The 17,487-nt window shown below is 36.6% G+C and overlaps 2 protein-coding genes across 3 annotated transcripts; one reads left to right on the top strand and one right to left on the bottom strand.

The window, feature by feature from the left end:
- The first annotated feature begins 777 nt into the window (after nt 1-777).
- On the top strand, nt 778-7,025 carry LOC136217906 (uncharacterized). Its single transcript, XM_066004605.1, has 7 exons — nt 778-1,572; nt 2,484-2,618; nt 2,966-3,333; nt 4,443-5,187; nt 5,318-5,414; nt 5,477-5,531; nt 6,530-7,025. Exons 1-7 carry the CDS (start codon nt 1,059-1,061, stop codon nt 6,590-6,592), a joined length of 1,977 nt encoding a protein of 658 aa, XP_065860677.1. The 5' UTR covers nt 778-1,058; the 3' UTR covers nt 6,593-7,025.
- Nucleotides 7,026-11,760: 4,735 nt separating this feature from the next.
- On the bottom strand, nt 11,761-15,706 carry LOC136217905 (zinc finger BED domain-containing protein DAYSLEEPER). 2 transcript variants are annotated; one of them, XM_066004603.1, is made up of 6 exons: nt 15,286-15,706; nt 15,127-15,191; nt 14,980-15,052; nt 14,201-14,419; nt 13,099-13,967; nt 11,761-12,938 (listed from the first exon to the last, which is right to left on the bottom strand). In XM_066004603.1, exons 2-6 carry the CDS (start codon nt 15,139-15,141, stop codon nt 12,024-12,026), a joined length of 2,091 nt encoding a protein of 696 aa, XP_065860675.1. In that variant the 5' UTR covers nt 15,142-15,191; nt 15,286-15,706; the 3' UTR covers nt 11,761-12,023. The 2 variants fall into 2 exon arrangements, with proteins under 2 accessions (XP_065860675.1, XP_065860676.1); XM_066004604.1 differs by having other exon boundaries at nt 14,980-15,048.
- Nucleotides 15,707-17,487: the final 1,781 nt, after the last annotated feature.

Below are 17,487 nucleotides of genomic sequence, written 5' to 3'. Positions count from 1 at the left end.
ATAAATTAAGTTTAGATCCAGTCCGGCCTAGGCCCGTTAAAGCCCGTCTATTTTTTGGGCGGGCTTTGGATTAATTAAAATAGCACGGGCCGGCCCAACCCGACCTGTCTATTTTTTTTGGTAGGCCCCCGACCCGTCTATTAATATTAACTAATTAATTTATACATTTATATATTAAATATTTACTTTTAAATATAAATTTTATTTTTTATAATAAAAAATTATGTATATATATTTATGTGAGTTTATATGGACTGAACTTGCGATTTGATTTTTAAGCCGAGTCTAGCCCGGTCCGAACCCACCTAAATTTATAGCGGGCTGGGCTTGGACTGAGTACTTTTACATAAAAACCCGATAGATCCGGTCCGAACCCAGCCCAGTCCGGTCCATGGCCATATCTAATCTTAATGGTAGAAATTATAGAAAAGTAGAAATTATAGAAAAGCTATATAAATGGAACAAAAGATACACATTCATAACTAGATTCGAGCAAAGGAAATTTTTACAAAATTATCAAGTATCAATTCCAATTTTGATTTCATTAATATTTCGATTCTAATTGGGGTTCCAATTTTCAAATTTGTATCAAACATTCCTCAACTTTTTCTTTTTATTAGAGATTAAAAATAAGAAATTGAAGAATATTTTTTTAATATATTTTTATTGTGAATCAAATCAATATGCTTTCTTTATGAATTCTGATTCTGTTTGGCATAAAACTAAAGAAAATATTTTTACCTTAGATTATTCTGATTCTGTTTGTATAGTCTAATCAAATCCAATTGTGTGTATTTTCAGAAAGTCCAATTGTGTGTATTACAAGCAATTTCCCAACTCAAATTATTCAACGTATTTCTTTATCTTTATCCCTAACTAGTTCTATACAAAACCCTAATTGCTTTACAGCACAGAAAACGCTGCGTTTTTACCCTCAATTCACTGAAAACTTGAAAGCCATGAATCTCTAGTCATCTTCGTCCTGCTCCATTCCTCAGTTTCCAATGGCTTTTTATCATTTCCGCACCTGGAAATTTAGCCATTGATATTTAAGCTCTATGGATACTCAACGGAGTTGGCGCGCCGTTCCCAAGGTCCGTCAGGTTGGATTCTTCACCCCTAACGAGTCACTGCCGCCGAATCGGACTCAATCTGTTCCGCCTGATTCTATCTCGCCGCCTCTTGCTAATTCTCCTGTCAGTAATTCCTTGTCTCCAGTCATGATTCCTCCACCACGTCATCTTTCTGATAATCTTACTCACCGCGCCACCTCGCCTCTTCCTGTGCCCGAGCATTCGGCTTTTCGCAGACCTAACGCCGGAGGAGACCACGTTGCGGTGGTGGGAAGCTATAATCCTACTGACTCGCTGCTTGGCACATCGCCGCCTCTTACCTCGCCTTCTACTAGGATTGGTGATGGAGAATTCTCTGAGGAATCTTCTCCTGGTTGGTTTCGCAGGAGCAATTCTGCTAAGTTTGCTTCTAGTTTTCCTGGAGGCGGCTTCGATTTGACGGCGGTTAAGCCATCGGAGAAATTGGAAGTTGAAGTGAAAAAACCTGTTCGAGTGCCAGGTAATCCACGTATAGAAGATTTATATTCTGTCTGTCGATTGTTCGCTTATAGCTACTGTTGAAACCATTGATGGCTACAGAAGTTCATGTGCTTCATTTATATGTTATAATGGTGGAGCTATACTGCTCCTTTACTCATATGCAAGCACCGGGCGGTGAAGCAAGTAGGCGATTCCAATACTATTTCCTACTAGCATCAAAACTATGGCAGCCTTGTTCACCATGCTTGTTTGGCTGTCTATATTGAACTTTGTTTTAAAGGAAATGAATCCTTTTAATGCAAGTTTCTATTTATGCCATTGTTGACTGTATCCGTGTTATGGAACCATGCAAGAGTTCGGTTACTAATTCCTTCCTGCCGAATAATCTAAAATTCTGTGCTAGATAAATGTGATTTGTGGAGTGTGATTGTGATAGTAATTGGAGAATGCCTGAATAGAACCATACAGGAAATAAGCTTGTCTCTTAGTGGGTTCCTACTAGTACTTGAGGGCAAAAAAAATCTTATAGGGGCCGATCAAAGTTTTTAATTAGACATGGTTGTATTTAAGATAGGTTTTATTCTCTCTGAGTCTACTACATATAGAATTAGAATTTATGCCGGTTTTTTTATTTATTTTTGTTTTACAAGTTGACTTTTTGAGCTAGACTGTAAATAAAAATAATAGTAATGATCTCCTGACATCATTCTTGACCCTTGCCCTTTGAAGCTACATTGCTACCTAGAGAAAGATTTTTTTTTGTATTTTTCTCATTGATTTTGATTTTTTTTTGTGCTAGATTTGTGTTGGACAATTTGTTGCTCCATGTTTATACTTTAGAAAAATCGAAATTGCCTGTGAAAAGTTTACAGTGATCCCTATTCTTCTTCCATATTTTGCTGTGAAGTTAATCAGCAAGAGTTTTTGCAGAGAAAAATGAAGGGGCTGATGCAGAATTGCAAAATGATGTACCATCGAGTTCAAAACCGCTGAAAGCAAAAAGCACAAAGGCTGAAAGACGTGCCTTGCAGGAGTCCCAGAGAGCTGCTAAAGCTGCTACAAAAGGTTTGAGACAATCTTTGTTTGGTTATGCAATCCTTATATCCTCACATAATTATGTTATTCAATGTCAAGAATTTGATGTTTTTATTTGAACAGCTCAGCCCCTACTCTACATGACATATATATAAACTTATAGTATACTTCTGAGTATTTTTCTCATAATTGTGTGACTAAGATTCTTCAAGTCTGAATGATATGGTGGCTGTAATTTATATGGTGTTTTTCATATAAGAATTTTACATTGTTATGATGCATTAAGTTGTTTGATATTTTCTTTCAAAAAAAAATTGTTTGATATTTACTACCCATTGTTTAGTTAATTTCACATTCTTAGCTAATTATGGTTGTAGCTGGAGGAGAAGCAATTGGCAAACATGCTACTCTGACTGAAGGAGCAGCTACTGGTAAACATATGAAGCAGCAGCCATCACAAAAGAAAGATGTTCCTCCAGCTCCATCAGTTGCAGGTTCTGAGAGGAAGGGAATTGATCGTCCTCCTGAGAAAGAGAGAAAGAAAGAAGTCCTTCCACCGCGCATGCAGTTTGATGACAAAAGTCGAGTAGAAAAAGCTAAAAGGCGTGCAGTGGTGAATCAAGTTGAAGCTAGGAATAGAGTTGAGTTGTTTCGGCATTTACCTCAGTATGAACATGGAACTCAGCTTCCTGATCTCGAGTCAAAATTTTTTCAACTTGATCCGATGCATCCTGCTGTTTACAAGGTATTACTTCAATTAGATAATCAGTTTTTTCAGTTCCTCTGTCTAGCTTTCTAGTGATTAACTTAGAAAAATTTGCAGTGGACACTTATTGTTGGTTGGACATGCATCCACGCTAGGTTAACCTGATTGAAAACATTTACATTACTAATTAATTAAATAAACTGATGCACTATCATGACATATTTGCTTTATCCATCTCAATGCATGTCATGAAAAGCTAATTATTTTGTCACTATCCAAGTTCTGTAATGTGCACTGCCAGATTACCTGTGTGTTATCTTATTGTAATTTTCTGGACATATCTTCAGTGATTTATTAATTTATTGCATCTAGATAGTATCGGAGATGCATGTTTAAGGTTCCAGCACAAAAGTGGCTCCTTATTTTGTGATTGCTGGGAGCTCGTGTCAGATTTTTCCTCATTTTATACACTGTTGTTAGAATCTTACGATTCTCGATTCGAATCTTAGGATTCGATTCAATTCAGCTTTATTTCGAGCCGAATCTATAGACGAATCTAAATTATAACAGAATCTTACGATTTCCGATTCGAGTCATACTATTTGATTCGATTCAGCTCTATTTCGAGCCGGATCTTCGCCACCATTCATCAAAAATTTAGACAACACTAACTACTAAACTCACTCTCCTCTAGTCCAATTGGTATTTATCAAGTTATCAACTCAAACTAGCTCCATTCCATTTTTATCAAGTTGACAACAAGGCAAAAAAAACAGAGTCAGAAATTGAAACTCTTCATCTCTACTAAATTATTAAGCAGAATCTTTGTGAATTAGTTTTATTAGGATTGCATTTACATTGGATTTGAATTTTAAGTACTTGGTTGATATGATTTCTTTTTTTGACATTAATATTCCATTTCTAGATTAATATTTGATAATATTTTGAGTTCAACATGGTAAATATTCTGTTTTTTATAATATTATGAATTTGAACCGAATCTTACGATTCACGAGTCACGATTCACAAAATGAGGATTTCGATTCACGAGTCGAATCTCGATTTGACAACTATGATTTTATAATATTGGGCTAGAGGAGTTGGATGGAGTTATCCTGCTTCTTTAATTATGCAATTTTTTTTTCCAGGTTGGGTTGCAGTATTTAGCAGGAGATATCTGTGGGGGCAATGCTCGCTGCATTGCAATGCTCCAGGCATTTCGGGAAGTCATTAAAGGTTACTCCACACCACAACAGAAATCTTTTACTAGGGATTTGACTGCAAAAATTGGTAGTTTTGTTTCCTTTTTTATTGAATGTCGTCCACTTTCTATGAGCATGGGGAATGCCATTAGGTTTTTGAAGAGTCATATTGCAAAGTTGCCTTTAACCCTTTCTGAATCAGAAGCAAAAGCGTCCCTGTGTTCAGACATCGATCGTTTCATAAACGAAAAGATTGTGCTTGCCGACAAGGTGATTGTTAGACATGCTTCTTCAAAGATCAGAGATGGGGATATTCTTCTCACGTATGGATCATCATGTGTTGTTGAGATGATTTTTTTATATGCTCATGAGCTTGGAAAACAGTTTCGAGTTGTGATAGTTGACTCACGTCCTAAACTTGAAGGGCAAGCTTTACTTCGTAGGCTAGTGGCGAAGGGCCTGAGTTGTACGTATACTCACATAAATGCTGTCTCTTATATAATGCATGAAGTCACCAAAGTTTTTCTTGGGGCTTCCTCCGTGCTGTCTAATGGAACTGTATATTCAAGGGTCGGTACTGCGTGTGTTGCTATGGTTGCTCATGCATTCCGAGTTCCAGTGTTAATATGCTGTGAAGCTTATAAATTTCACGAAAGGGTTCAACTTGATTCTATCTGCTCAAATGAACTAGGTACTTTCTCTCTCTCTCTCTCTCTCTCTCTATATATATATATATATATATAGCTTTCTTCTTTCTTCATGTTTATGCATCTATTGTCCTGAAAAGTTACCATAACAAAATATCTTCAAGTTGCTTGCAGGTGATCCAGATGAAATTGCGAAGGTTCGTGGGAGAATGGATGTAAATTACCTTGGTAGCCTGGCTAATAAGGAAAATCTCCAGCTTCTGAATTTGATGTAAGCTTTACATAACACATTTAATGTGAAGAAGTACATGTATTGATCTTATGTTTTGACAGGTATGATGCCACTCCTTCAGAATATGTCTCCATGATCATCACAGATTATGGCATGGTGAGTCATGGTTTTGAAACTAATTTATTGTTGGTTCTACCTTCATAAAGTTGCAATCTTATCATAGTATGACCAAAAAGTAGGAATCTTCGGTAAATTGTTATTGATCTTTTTAAGACTAAAACTAGAGGGTTGACCTGGTACTCATAAAATCTTCAATATCTTTCCTACTCTTTCTAGCCTGCAATTTGTAGGTAATCTTGATATTTCTTGGATTTAGTATATGCCAAGATATTAAAAAGAAGCATGAGAAAGACATCTTCATGGAATTTGTTTAGAGAATCTGAAAAAACCTATATCATGTTTTATGTTATTCACTTTCTGCTGCTGTTTCTTATCTCTTAATTTTTCTTGGTAAAACGGCACTTTTGTGAACTGGGGGCTGTGGTTTGGTTTGAGACAAATCACTACCTTGTGCTTTTTGGCGGTTAGCAAAAAATTCCAAACTCTTGACCCCGTTAGTCTGTTTTAATATGAAGCAAACTATTGATTTTTATTCCTGTCAAAAAAAAAAAAAAAAACATATTCCTCTCTTTATCACTTCATAGAAGGGAAAAAAACACAAGGATTTTTATAAGCATGTTATACATATAAAAATAATTAAATGAAGTGCAAAATAAAATTTTTGGTTTGCTTCTTTTGCAGTGTGTAAGAATGTACTTTTGGTTTTTGTTTGTTTGGCATAATAGTACCTGCATTTTATGTTACATAAACATAGAAAGTACAGGTTAGAGATTTATTACGACTCGAACTCAATATCCTCTTCTTAAAAATGCGAAACACATTGTTTTGTACTGTTCTCTTTTTTTATATATATATATATCTTTACAGCATTTTTGTGCTTATTTACTGTGGGTGATCCCACATTCCATATAGAACTGATTCTTAGGTTTCAACTGGAATGGTTATCTGGTTAAATGGTCAAGTTTTTTGGTTGTAATTCTTTTTTTTTGTTTCTCAAGTAATTTCTTTTCCCCCGTGTATTGATCTTATTATAGATCCCACCTACAAGTGTTCCTGTTATTGTACGAGAGTATCGGAGAGAACACCTGTGGATGTAGTTTCAATGCAGAAGTCTGTTTCATGGTTGAGTTGATTTCAGAATGCAGCTAATGACCTGGGGATTTCATGCATGAGATGATAATATTAATAAGACTTAGAATTGCTACAGCACGCAGATCAAATGTGAACTTTTGGTAATCTCAGCCCTAAATAATAATTTGGTGCCATATTGCAAGTGTCAGTTGTATAATTAATTGACTTGGTAAGTTAAACAGAAGGGTGGTTTTGTTTTGTCACCTTTTCTGACAGTTTTGGAGGTGTTTATCTTGTAACAATTTTGTCATTCCCAGTTGTATATTATATGCTTGCATTTTTTTTTTCTCTAGTCAAAATAACTGTAAAGAATTTTACCCTTAAGTAGCTCAATGGGTAATTATTTGGGAACAGAACAATGTCCATTTTGTGATAAAGAGTTTTTAGTTTATTCATTCATTTTGGTGGTTACATTTGATTTTGTTGATTTCAAGTTTGGGTTAGAATAAGGAATGCCCACTATTCCGAAAAAAAACAAACAAGGAATGCCCATTGCGATCTTATTTTGTTGGCTCGGGTTGACCTGGAATTACAGCTCAAAACGGTTTAATACAAGTAAATAATTTATTACTATATATATATTGAAATCAAAGGAAACTTATATTGAAGAGGCTTAAATGTTCTCATCAATTACAGAAGATAACTAATTTGGCATAATAAAAAACGTTAAACCGCTAGCATTGGAAAGGGCTCGTCTAACTATAAGATGGGTTACTCTATTCGATAGTCTAGAAACATACCGAATATGAATGACGTTGCATTAACTCCTTGCAATCCTCCTACAGATCCTCATATGTATTCAAAATCATTTTTATTAGAGTTGACCCCATCTGCTATAATTTTTGCATCTGTCTCAAAGGTTACTCTCTCCATCTCTTGATCCCGTGGCCACCAAAGGCTTGCCCGTAGTGCAATAGCTTCCACAACTCTAACTTCGTGAACTCCATCAACTATCCCACTTACCTCAGCCATAAATTGTCCCTTCTCACTATGCACCACTGTGCCCCCACCCATTACAATTTTGTTCCTGAAAAATTGCTTCGTCTACATTAACTTTCCACCAACCTCTGGTCGGATAAAGCCACCGTGATCCCTTCTGCTGGCCATCACGACTTCCACTTCCTCCGCCCTACTATAGCTAAGTGCGCTCCCTGTCGCTGGTGTTCTCCCTTCCGGCTCCTTGTTTACGCACATCTCTCTGGTCTGCTACATCATGCCACCGCCCGACCTGCTCCACACTAACGAGCCGCTGCTGTGAGCATCGTTCTGCTGTCGATTCCGACTTCTGCACCAGGACGTTGGACCGTCGCTATCCTTATTTTGTTGTTGTCATTCTCACCTTCTACCGCCGGGTCTTTATTCGAGTACTTGCATCAGCAACACTTCGACTTCCTTCCAAATCCCACCGATTTTCCTCATCTATCATGTGTTGTTGCTCCTCTTCCCTATTATTTATGTTCCCAACCTGCTGCCATTCCAGCAGAAATTGTCTTACCAATCTAAATCCATCACACGCATTTCTCGGCCGATTCTGCCATAACACACCATTCCAATGTTGCCAAATAGTATATAGGACACATACAATAATGACCAACACCTCATCTACTTCTGAGTTACATTTATCAGTAAGCCAAGCAACCACATCCTCAAAATCCCCATCCGGTGCATCCAGACCCGCCTCCTGCCAACAACTTATAGCATATGAACAAGCACAAAACAGATGTCACATCAGTTTCACACACTAAATAATTATTGGGCATGTTTATATGTCGTGATCTCAATAAGGATACCATTAGAAGACACTGAGAACACAACTTCCAAACAAACAATTTAATTTTTAGTGGAATTCTCACATCCATAGCTTACCCCAAGCCACTTTAGGCAACCTATCCCATCAATTTTCTTCCAATGCTCTGTACCCCGATTTAGTGGAATAGGAGCCATTTTTCGTACCTTGGCATACTAATCTATCTGGGATATCGCAAAACGGTAACACAATTTTACTAATAGCTTCCATTTTCTGATCAGAAAACAAACTCTCCAACTTACCCTTGTCCCAAACCTTTGACCCTTCCTTAAATAACTCTTTCACCTTCATCTTTTCCATTCCCACCGGGACCTAGACCTAAGCGATGAAATATTCCCTCCCTCAACCTAAGGGTCCCTCCAAACCCGAATTGTTTCCCTATCACATACCTTCCACCTTATCCCCAAATTCATAACCCCTATCGATTTCCACAATCCCTTCCAAATGAAATTAAGATTATTGCCCAGATTTGAAGTTAAAAAGTTACCTGAAGGAAAATATCTGGCTTTGAACAATCTACTTATTAAGGACTGTGGATTCGAAATCAACTTCCATCCCTGCTTACCCAATAAGGCCGGGTTAAATAATTCTAACTCCCAGTATCCCAACTCTCCCTAGTTTTTAGACCGACATAACTTATCCCACCCAAACCAGTGAATACGATTTTTCCCATCCTCCTTCCAACCCCACCAAAATGAATTCATCATTCTATGCAATTCTTCACAAATAGATTTAGGTAACAAAAATGTACTCATGCAAAACGTAGGTAATGCCTTAACAACAGTCTTAAGTAAAATGTCTTTACATGCACTAGATAGATATTTATACCCCTAACAACTAAATCTCTTCCTCCCAATTAATGATGGTAAACATAAGCATCTACCCGTGTTCAAGGGTGACCAGACTCCAAGCAATGCACACACCCCGTCTCTGATATCTTGTTTGATATTAGTACTGAAAAAGATACCTGGTTTATGAACATTTATTGCCTTACCAGATGCCTACTCGCCGTTAATATCTATTTGTCCTCTGGTCTACTCCTAGGGAAACGACCTCCACTGTCACAGTATTACTATCCCCAACTCTCTCAAAGGCTCTTTGAAAATATCCCCTCGCATGGATGGCCATATCATCATGATCCTCAAGTACACGACCCGTGTCATCCTCTAGTGCTACAATCAAATTGTGATTACGTCTTGCCATCACCGTGAATGAAAGAACTTCGTATTCAAGTCACCACCCTATAATCAGAATTGCTTTGCTTTCGTTGCTTCCAATGTCTATCTTCCTGATCTAGAACTTCGTTCACTTGAATTTGATCTCCCTTACCTGACAAACCGATTCCTCATCGACCCTGTCTCTATCTACCCAGTAGCCTTTAAGTGGTGAACTCTCCCTTTGAATCGGCTATGATAAACCACACCAAACTTTTCCATATCAGCCACACAAGCAACTAGTCGATCCTAGATATTTCTGGCTTTATTCACTACCTAGCTTTGTCTAACCAAACCCTTAAACTCCGGTTCCTTAATCCATGCCTGCCCAAACCGAAATCTCCTCTTGCTCAAATACCTTCAAATGTAATTTCTTATTTCTTTTAAAATTTTAATTATTAATATAAATTATTCAAATATTTAATATATATTATTTTAAGAAATATATAAAAAACTGAAAAATGGGAAATATGAAAGATGAAAAAAACACGAAAAATAGAAAAAACATTAAAAACGAAAAAACAATAAAAACATAACGGAAAAATTGTAAAAATACGAAAAAAGAGGTGGAAAATAGTAAAAACACAAAATGAAAAAAGAACATTAAAAACACAAAAAAAAAACGAAATAAAAGTGAAAAATGGTGAAAACGCGAAAAACATATAAATGAGTCAACATAAAAAAAACACGCAAAACATGAAATCACACAAAAAAAGTGCAAATGGTAAAACGCAAAAATAGGAAAAAATGTAGAAAAAACCCATGAAAACAACGAAATGCAAAAAAAAACACAAATAACGTGAAAAGATGTGGAAAACACGAAAATGTAAAAAACGTTAAAAATACAAAAACTTGAAAAATTATGGAAAACAGAAAAACGGAAAAAAAAAACGTGAAAATTTGTTAAAAACACGAAAATATGAACACAGTGGAAGAATGCAAAAATCATGAAAAGTAAAAAAAAATATTAAAAACGGGAAAACATGAAAACGTGGAAAAACACGAAAATGTGTTTATAACGTTTTTTTCATATTTTCGTGTTTTTGGCATATTTTTTACATTTTTTCTTTTTTTTTTTCAAGTTTTCTTGTTTTCGCGTTTGTTCACATTTTCGTATTTTCACGTTTTGTCACGTTTTCGTGTTATTTACGTTATTGTGTTTTTTGCATTTTTTCTTTTTCGTGTTTTCACGTTTTAGTTTTTCGGTTTTTCGTGTTTTCGTTTTTTTTCGTATTTTGTTACTTTTTCATGTTATTCATGTTTTTCGTATTTTTCACATTTTCGTGTTTTTTACGTTTTCGTGTTTTGTTTGCGTTTTTCGCATTTTCATGTTTTTCACATTTTTCATGAATTGTCACGTTTTTGTGTTTTAGCATTTTTCGCGTTTTCGTATTTTTTCACATGTCGTGTTTTTCGTATTTTCACCTTTTTGTATATTTCGTGTTTTGTCACTTTTTCGTGTTATTCCTGTTTTGTGTTTTTTCGTGTGTTTTTTTTTTTCGTTTTCGTGTTTTTCACGTTTGTTAATGGTTGATTTTTTTTGCGTTTTTTTTTATATTCTCATGTTTTATGACGTTTTCACGTTTATCACATTTTTTTAAATGTTTTCCTCATTTTTCCATTTTTCATGTTTTTTTATGATATACCAAAATTTTTAGGATTTGATTAATTGCCTAGAAAGAAGATTGAGGATTGGGAATAGCTATTCTTTAGGAATAGCTATTGTATTCCTCCATTGTTCGGCGAACCAAACGAACCTTAAGTGTATAGTTATGTATTAATCCAATAATATTAATAAAAAATAACTTATTTGAATTTTTTTGACTAACAGTGGTTTGAAGCCTTAGCTAAAAGAGAGGAAATAAAAACGTTATTATAACAGTCTGGTCCAATACCATGTAGCATATTATCCACTTTGAGCTAAATCCAACATTTTAAGCCTCACGACTTTAATATGCGTTTATATGTATTACAAATCCACCTTACTATAAGCTTCAGTCACTCGTTTTCCATTTCCGATGGAACTCAGTTCATTCCTATGTCATCCTTTAGAATTGCTCCTTACTCGTTACATTAATAGCAGACTAGGCAGGAATTACTTCACATTGTGAGATCTCATCGAAGTCCTAACATATCATGAGATTAAATTGTATGCTTACATGCTATCAACTTGTTAGCATTTCTCAGAATTTTCTTTTTTTTTCTGTACACAAGTAAATACATGGCATACTGTTACAACACTAAGAAGAGAATATCAAAAACAGTTTTCTCTCGCCACAGGTATACATAAATTCTAGATTACAGGCACAATATTGCCCTCTGCTTCCAATCTCTACTTGTTAATATATATCTCAATCTTCTGCCTTGTCTTTGTCATCACTTCTGTTTTTTCTCGGACCCGGCGCTGTTGTTATCTGCTGAAAAAGCAACTGCTAACTCCATCAACCTCTCATAGTCGATTTCGGTTGACTTATACTTCAACTTGATCCCTCCTTGAGTCCATGATCTAATACAAAGAATAGCTTGCATGCTATTGTGAGGCATACAGAACCGTTGCTTATCAATCTCATCGCCTTTACTGCAGAAGAGTTCTTCAGGTGCTACTGAAGTTGGCTGCACGGCCAAATAATCCCGAGCCATCACAGAAAGTCGAGGATAACGTGTGCTATTGACCTTCCACCACTCCAGGACATCTGTTGGTATTGGAGCAGGAGGCTCTGATAGATACTGTGTAAGCTCATCGGTGGCACTACTCAAGCTTGCTCTCCGTTTTTTCCTAGCAATTTCCTCTGCGAATGAAACATTGCCTCCATCTTCGATCTCTTGGCAACCGTACATGCTTGGCATGGATGAAAAATGGCTTGAAGAGTAGTTCCTTATGAAATGGTTTCTGGCTTCTTCTAGGAAATTTCCGGTGCTAAGACACTCAGGAATGAGCTCACATTTTATTCGGGGATCGAGAATTGCAGTCATGTAGGTGAATATATTGCAAACTTGATTGTTGTAGCTTCTTGCCTTCTTGGCCATGTCTTCTGCAGCAATTTTGAGCCAATCTGGATTGTGTCGGGACTCCCTGCATATGGTGATCATCTCGGAAATATGATCCATAAAGAAGAGAACCAATCCAATTGTGAGTAACTTGTTTGTGCATATGTTATTGGTGGTTTTGTAGAAAGGCTCTAAATAACTGTGCACAATTGAAACCGCATTCTTTTCGGCAGAGCTCAACACTATCCGTCCACCTAATGTCTCCTCGTACTTCCTGATAGTGCCATCCATAGACTTGCCAGCCTGCCATTGTAAATAAATTCCAAATTCAGAATGACTGTCTACACCCATTACTAAATGTGACTTAGCGTGCCCGTTTTTTTTTTTTTTTTATGTGTGAGGGTGAGAGTTCAAATAATTCCTTACATTATATGGCAGATGTGTCGGACGAAAGAGAAAGTACCTTGCGCACAATATCAAGCATTTGGTAATTGCCATTCCATCTTGCTGATGTTTCAAGTGGAAATTTCCAACTGCCTTCCTGATAAGCTGTTGCTAACTGGATAAAATCTTCAGCCATTTCGACTGAGGAATTCAACTCCAGCACAAACTCCCTGATCTTGGAAATAACTGGTTTTGTGGATCTTAATGCGTCATCTATTATCAAATTCAATGCGCGGGCAGCACAAGGAATATAGCAGAATGGCCCCACTTTCTGACCATCGAAATCCTCTTTCAGGGTGTGGCAAGCATGAATCACGTTCTGACTGTTATCATGTGTGCATGAAAGGACTCGAGCCTCAATGTTGTACATCTTAAGAACCTTAGTTAGAGAATGATATATCTCAGAACTGCCACAAGGATAAGGTATATGGCAAATGTCGAGAAGAACCTTCTGAAAGGACCAGTTTTCATCAATCCATTGACATGTGACACTCATATAAAAGATTTGCTCATACGAAGTCCAGAAATCCAGAACGATTGAGACCTTAGAAGAACCCTGTTCCAAATATGTCCGTACATCTTCCTGCATGCTCCTGAAAACTTCATGAAAGACTGCTTTATACTTGTCACCTGACCACATTTGTATTGATGGGTTCAGAAATTTAAATGAGTTTGCTAACCACTTTTCCTCCAAGGTTGAAGGAGGAAGAGCAGCTAAGATGAGCCACTTAATGAGCAACCAATTTAGATGATCATAATCCACCTGGGCTTTCCCTTGTGGTTGAGTTTTCTTAGTCACAGTGATTGGCTGAATTGCTGAACAAGTGGCAAAATCCCCAGACTTATCGTATCCAGGATGCCGATTACTGAGATGCCTTCCCAAATTTCCTTAACAAACAAAGAAGAACCATATATTCATAAACAAAAACAAAAGGAACTTATCAACAGATAGCCGACAAACTCAATCTGAAACTGCATTGCAAGGTTGAAATGCAAAAACCAGTTCATAACATAACTAGTTTTCAAATGTTAGGACAACAAAAGGTCAAACTTATGATGCGCGCTGCAACATTTGTATTCATGAGAGACAAGAAAGAGGAGAACAGACACAAGGAATGAACCTGTGGCAGTTGCAATAGAATAGCTTTGTCCACAAAACTTGCACCTCCGAGTCTTGCAATCAGGAGCAGTTTCAAAATACTTGAGATAAACCGAAGTCATTGTCTTCTTCCTTTTTGGTGGAACAACAGCATTTCCTTTCTCTGTAGACCCCAATGCAATATTTATTGGATCAACAGTTTGTATAATGCTCATATCCATCACAGCTTTGGGTTCCACATCTGTCCAGCAGTCAATTGCAGCCAAGGTTTAAGTATATAAAATGGAAACAATTGACTTAGTTAAAAACAATTACCATAATGCAAACACAAAAAGCACAACAAATTAACAGTTCTTCCTGATTCCTTAGCCACGACTAATGAGTTTGAAATCAACGAAGCAAAGATTGTGGCTACTACTTGCATAGTAAAAGGTTCAACCATGAGGACTTGCAGTGAGCAAGAAAAAAGAAAGAAAGAGAGAGATAAAACAAGTGGTTTGCTATAATGAATCATTAATTAATCCAGCACCAAAATAGGGAGAAAAACAGAATACATTTTAAGGCAAACATCCAGCAAATGATAAACAGTTCAAAGTACTCCACATATATGTAAATAAAGTATCTTATGATCTTATGGTTTGAGTGGTCACAGGCAAGGTATTAATAGTTAGAAATGTTTTAATCAAAGACATGCTGCATAAGAACACTGCAGAATTTAAATAATCACTCTTTCAAGAGACAAAATTGAAGTGAGACCCATATTTTTCATATATAATATTGAGTAAGAATAAGGAGGAGTACCTTTGTAAGTTTTAAAGGCGTTATTATTAACATTCCACTCCATTTGATTCACAGGTCTCCCACTAGTTCCTGTCTACAACATTTCCCCATTTAAACAAATTACAGCAAACAATGTAGCATCAGTTACCTAATTAGCAAAGCACTTACCACTCCAAAATTCATGAAAAGAACAAAAGAGTGACACCAAGAAAACCCCTTCCAGCAAGCAGAATCTGAAACCATAAAAAGAAAATTAAACAAGTTGAATTCGAAGTCAGAAAGTAAAATTGGGGAAAGTTTATGGTATTGGCTAGTGATTGTACTAACCACTGATCAACCAAATTGAGTGATTCTCCTTTCTTTCTCTTCCTCCTGGAAACCGAAGAGTTCATAAAGAAGCTGCAGAAACAGAGACGGAGAAAGGAGGCAAAGAAAGAAAAATGGAGGGAGATCAAAAGAAATTTTGGCTGCTCGGATCTAAGTAAGCCGGATCTGAGCCGAGCAAAGGAGTGGAGAGAAAATAATTGGAAAAGAAAAAAGGAAAAAGATGAGCTTTTTTCTGGTTTGGTGAGCCGCGACGCTGTTTGGAGTTGGAGATCTACATCTTAAAATCGTCTATAAAATTTCGTTTTGAAGACGGCTTGTTTTGACGCCATATGTGAGAGAAAGAAAAGGAAAGAGAGAGAAAGAAAGAAGAAAGGCTCGGCTGGTTTTCTCTTTCTGAGTGTTTGAGAAGAAAGTGGGTGAGAAATTCAATGAAATAAAGTAAGCAAAACTCGAGCTGAGTGGCTCAGAATATTACGGTTATAAATATAAATTTAAATTGTGAGCAGTTAAATACCGCACTCAAATTACTATCACCGCCTTCATTTGGACTTTTTTGCCATTCTCATAATTTTGATCAAAAACTAAAAATTCTCTCTCCAAAATCATAAACCCGAAAAACAATAATTGAAATTATGAAAATAATTAATGTGTAACAACCTGAACCACGAAAATGGACGATTACGAGTCGGAAACATTAAAATTTATGTTTTTTTATCAAAGAACTCATGAAAATAATACATATTTTTCATGACGATTTTGTATTTTTTGTCACAAAAAATTGGGGAATTTTAAATTTTTCGTCAACGATTTAGTATTTTTCGTCACTAAAAATTTTACGATTTTGCACATTCAAAATTTGGCCTAAACGGATGCGGCATCCGTTCGGCCCATGGTGGGGGCGGACGTGACACTCCGCCCCACCAATGGTGAGAACGGATGGCGCATCCGCCCGGCCTATGGTGGGGGCGGATGCGCCATCCGTTCTTGCCATGGGTTGGTCGGAGTGCCGCGTCCGCCCCCACCATGGGCCGAACGGATGCCGCATCCGTTTAGGCCAAATTTTAAATTTTTCTCTCAAATTTTGAATCAAAAATTATGCAAAGGGTAAAATTGTCAAAAGATGGCGGTAGTAAGGAATTTAAGGGCGGTAAATAGTAATACCCTTTAAATTACTAAAAAATCAGCAACTCAGGAGAATTTATTAGCCAGCTTTGTCTTAAAATTATAGTATTATATTTTTATTTTATTGCTTTCTAAAATTACACTTTGGCAGGAACACAATAAAAAGAGCGGTTTTGACCAACTTTAACGGTTTGACTACTAAAACCGCTGATTGAAGTGTTTGGTGGAGAGAGTTTTGGGATGAAAACGTTAATTTAGAAAAAGTTTTTTCAATTAGCGTTTTGCAATATTAAAATTAATGGACTTCTTTAACCCTAATAGATAGACTCCTCATCTTCTCCTGCGCCAAAATTAAAAAAGAAATGTCCTTATTCGTCTTTTTGCACAAACCGCTATTATCAATCAGCTAATTTTTACCAAACAGGTCTACACAAACAGCTAGTCAAATCAGCTAACAGCTAATTCCCAAACAGGGCCACAAAATGTTCTATTCAATTAACACAGTAAATTTAAACTTAATTGAATGTCCTAATTAGTGTCTTTTGATATAATTTATTATATAAATTTTGAAACTAATTTTAATTAAGGATTTGTTTAGTGTAGCAATTAATATGTACTAGTATATACTCAAATAGTAGTATAAATTTTGAAACTAATTTTAATTAAGAATTTAAACACACAAAACATGTCGTCCAGGACATATTGGGGGTTGATACACCACTCAATACGGTCCGTTACCGGGGTTTGCCATCTCTAATTGATCGTCGGAAGCGTGCTGTATTTAGCTACTTTAGGGAAAGGCTATGGCAGTGATTACACAGTTGGAGCAGTCGCTTTCTATCTCAGGCAGGACGAGAGGTCCTACTTAAAGCAGTGGCGCAAGCCATTCCCTCCTACTGCATGAGCATTTTCAAGTTGCCTCTTACGCTCTGTGATGAGCTTGATGAATTCTTTCTGGTGGAGATCGATCGGTAATAATTAAGAAATGTATTCACTGGACAACTTAGGAGAAGTTGTGTTCGCGGAAGGAGAATGGGGGGCTTGGTTTCAGACATCTACACTCCTTTAATTTGGCCCTTC

This window comes from Euphorbia lathyris, chromosome 2 (genome assembly GCF_963576675.1).
Source record: "Euphorbia lathyris chromosome 2, ddEupLath1.1, whole genome shotgun sequence".
Lineage (NCBI taxonomy): Eukaryota > Viridiplantae > Streptophyta > Magnoliopsida > Malpighiales > Euphorbiaceae > Euphorbia > Euphorbia lathyris.
Note: the sequence above shows the minus strand (reverse complement) of the source record. Positions and strands in the feature narration are given on the sequence as shown.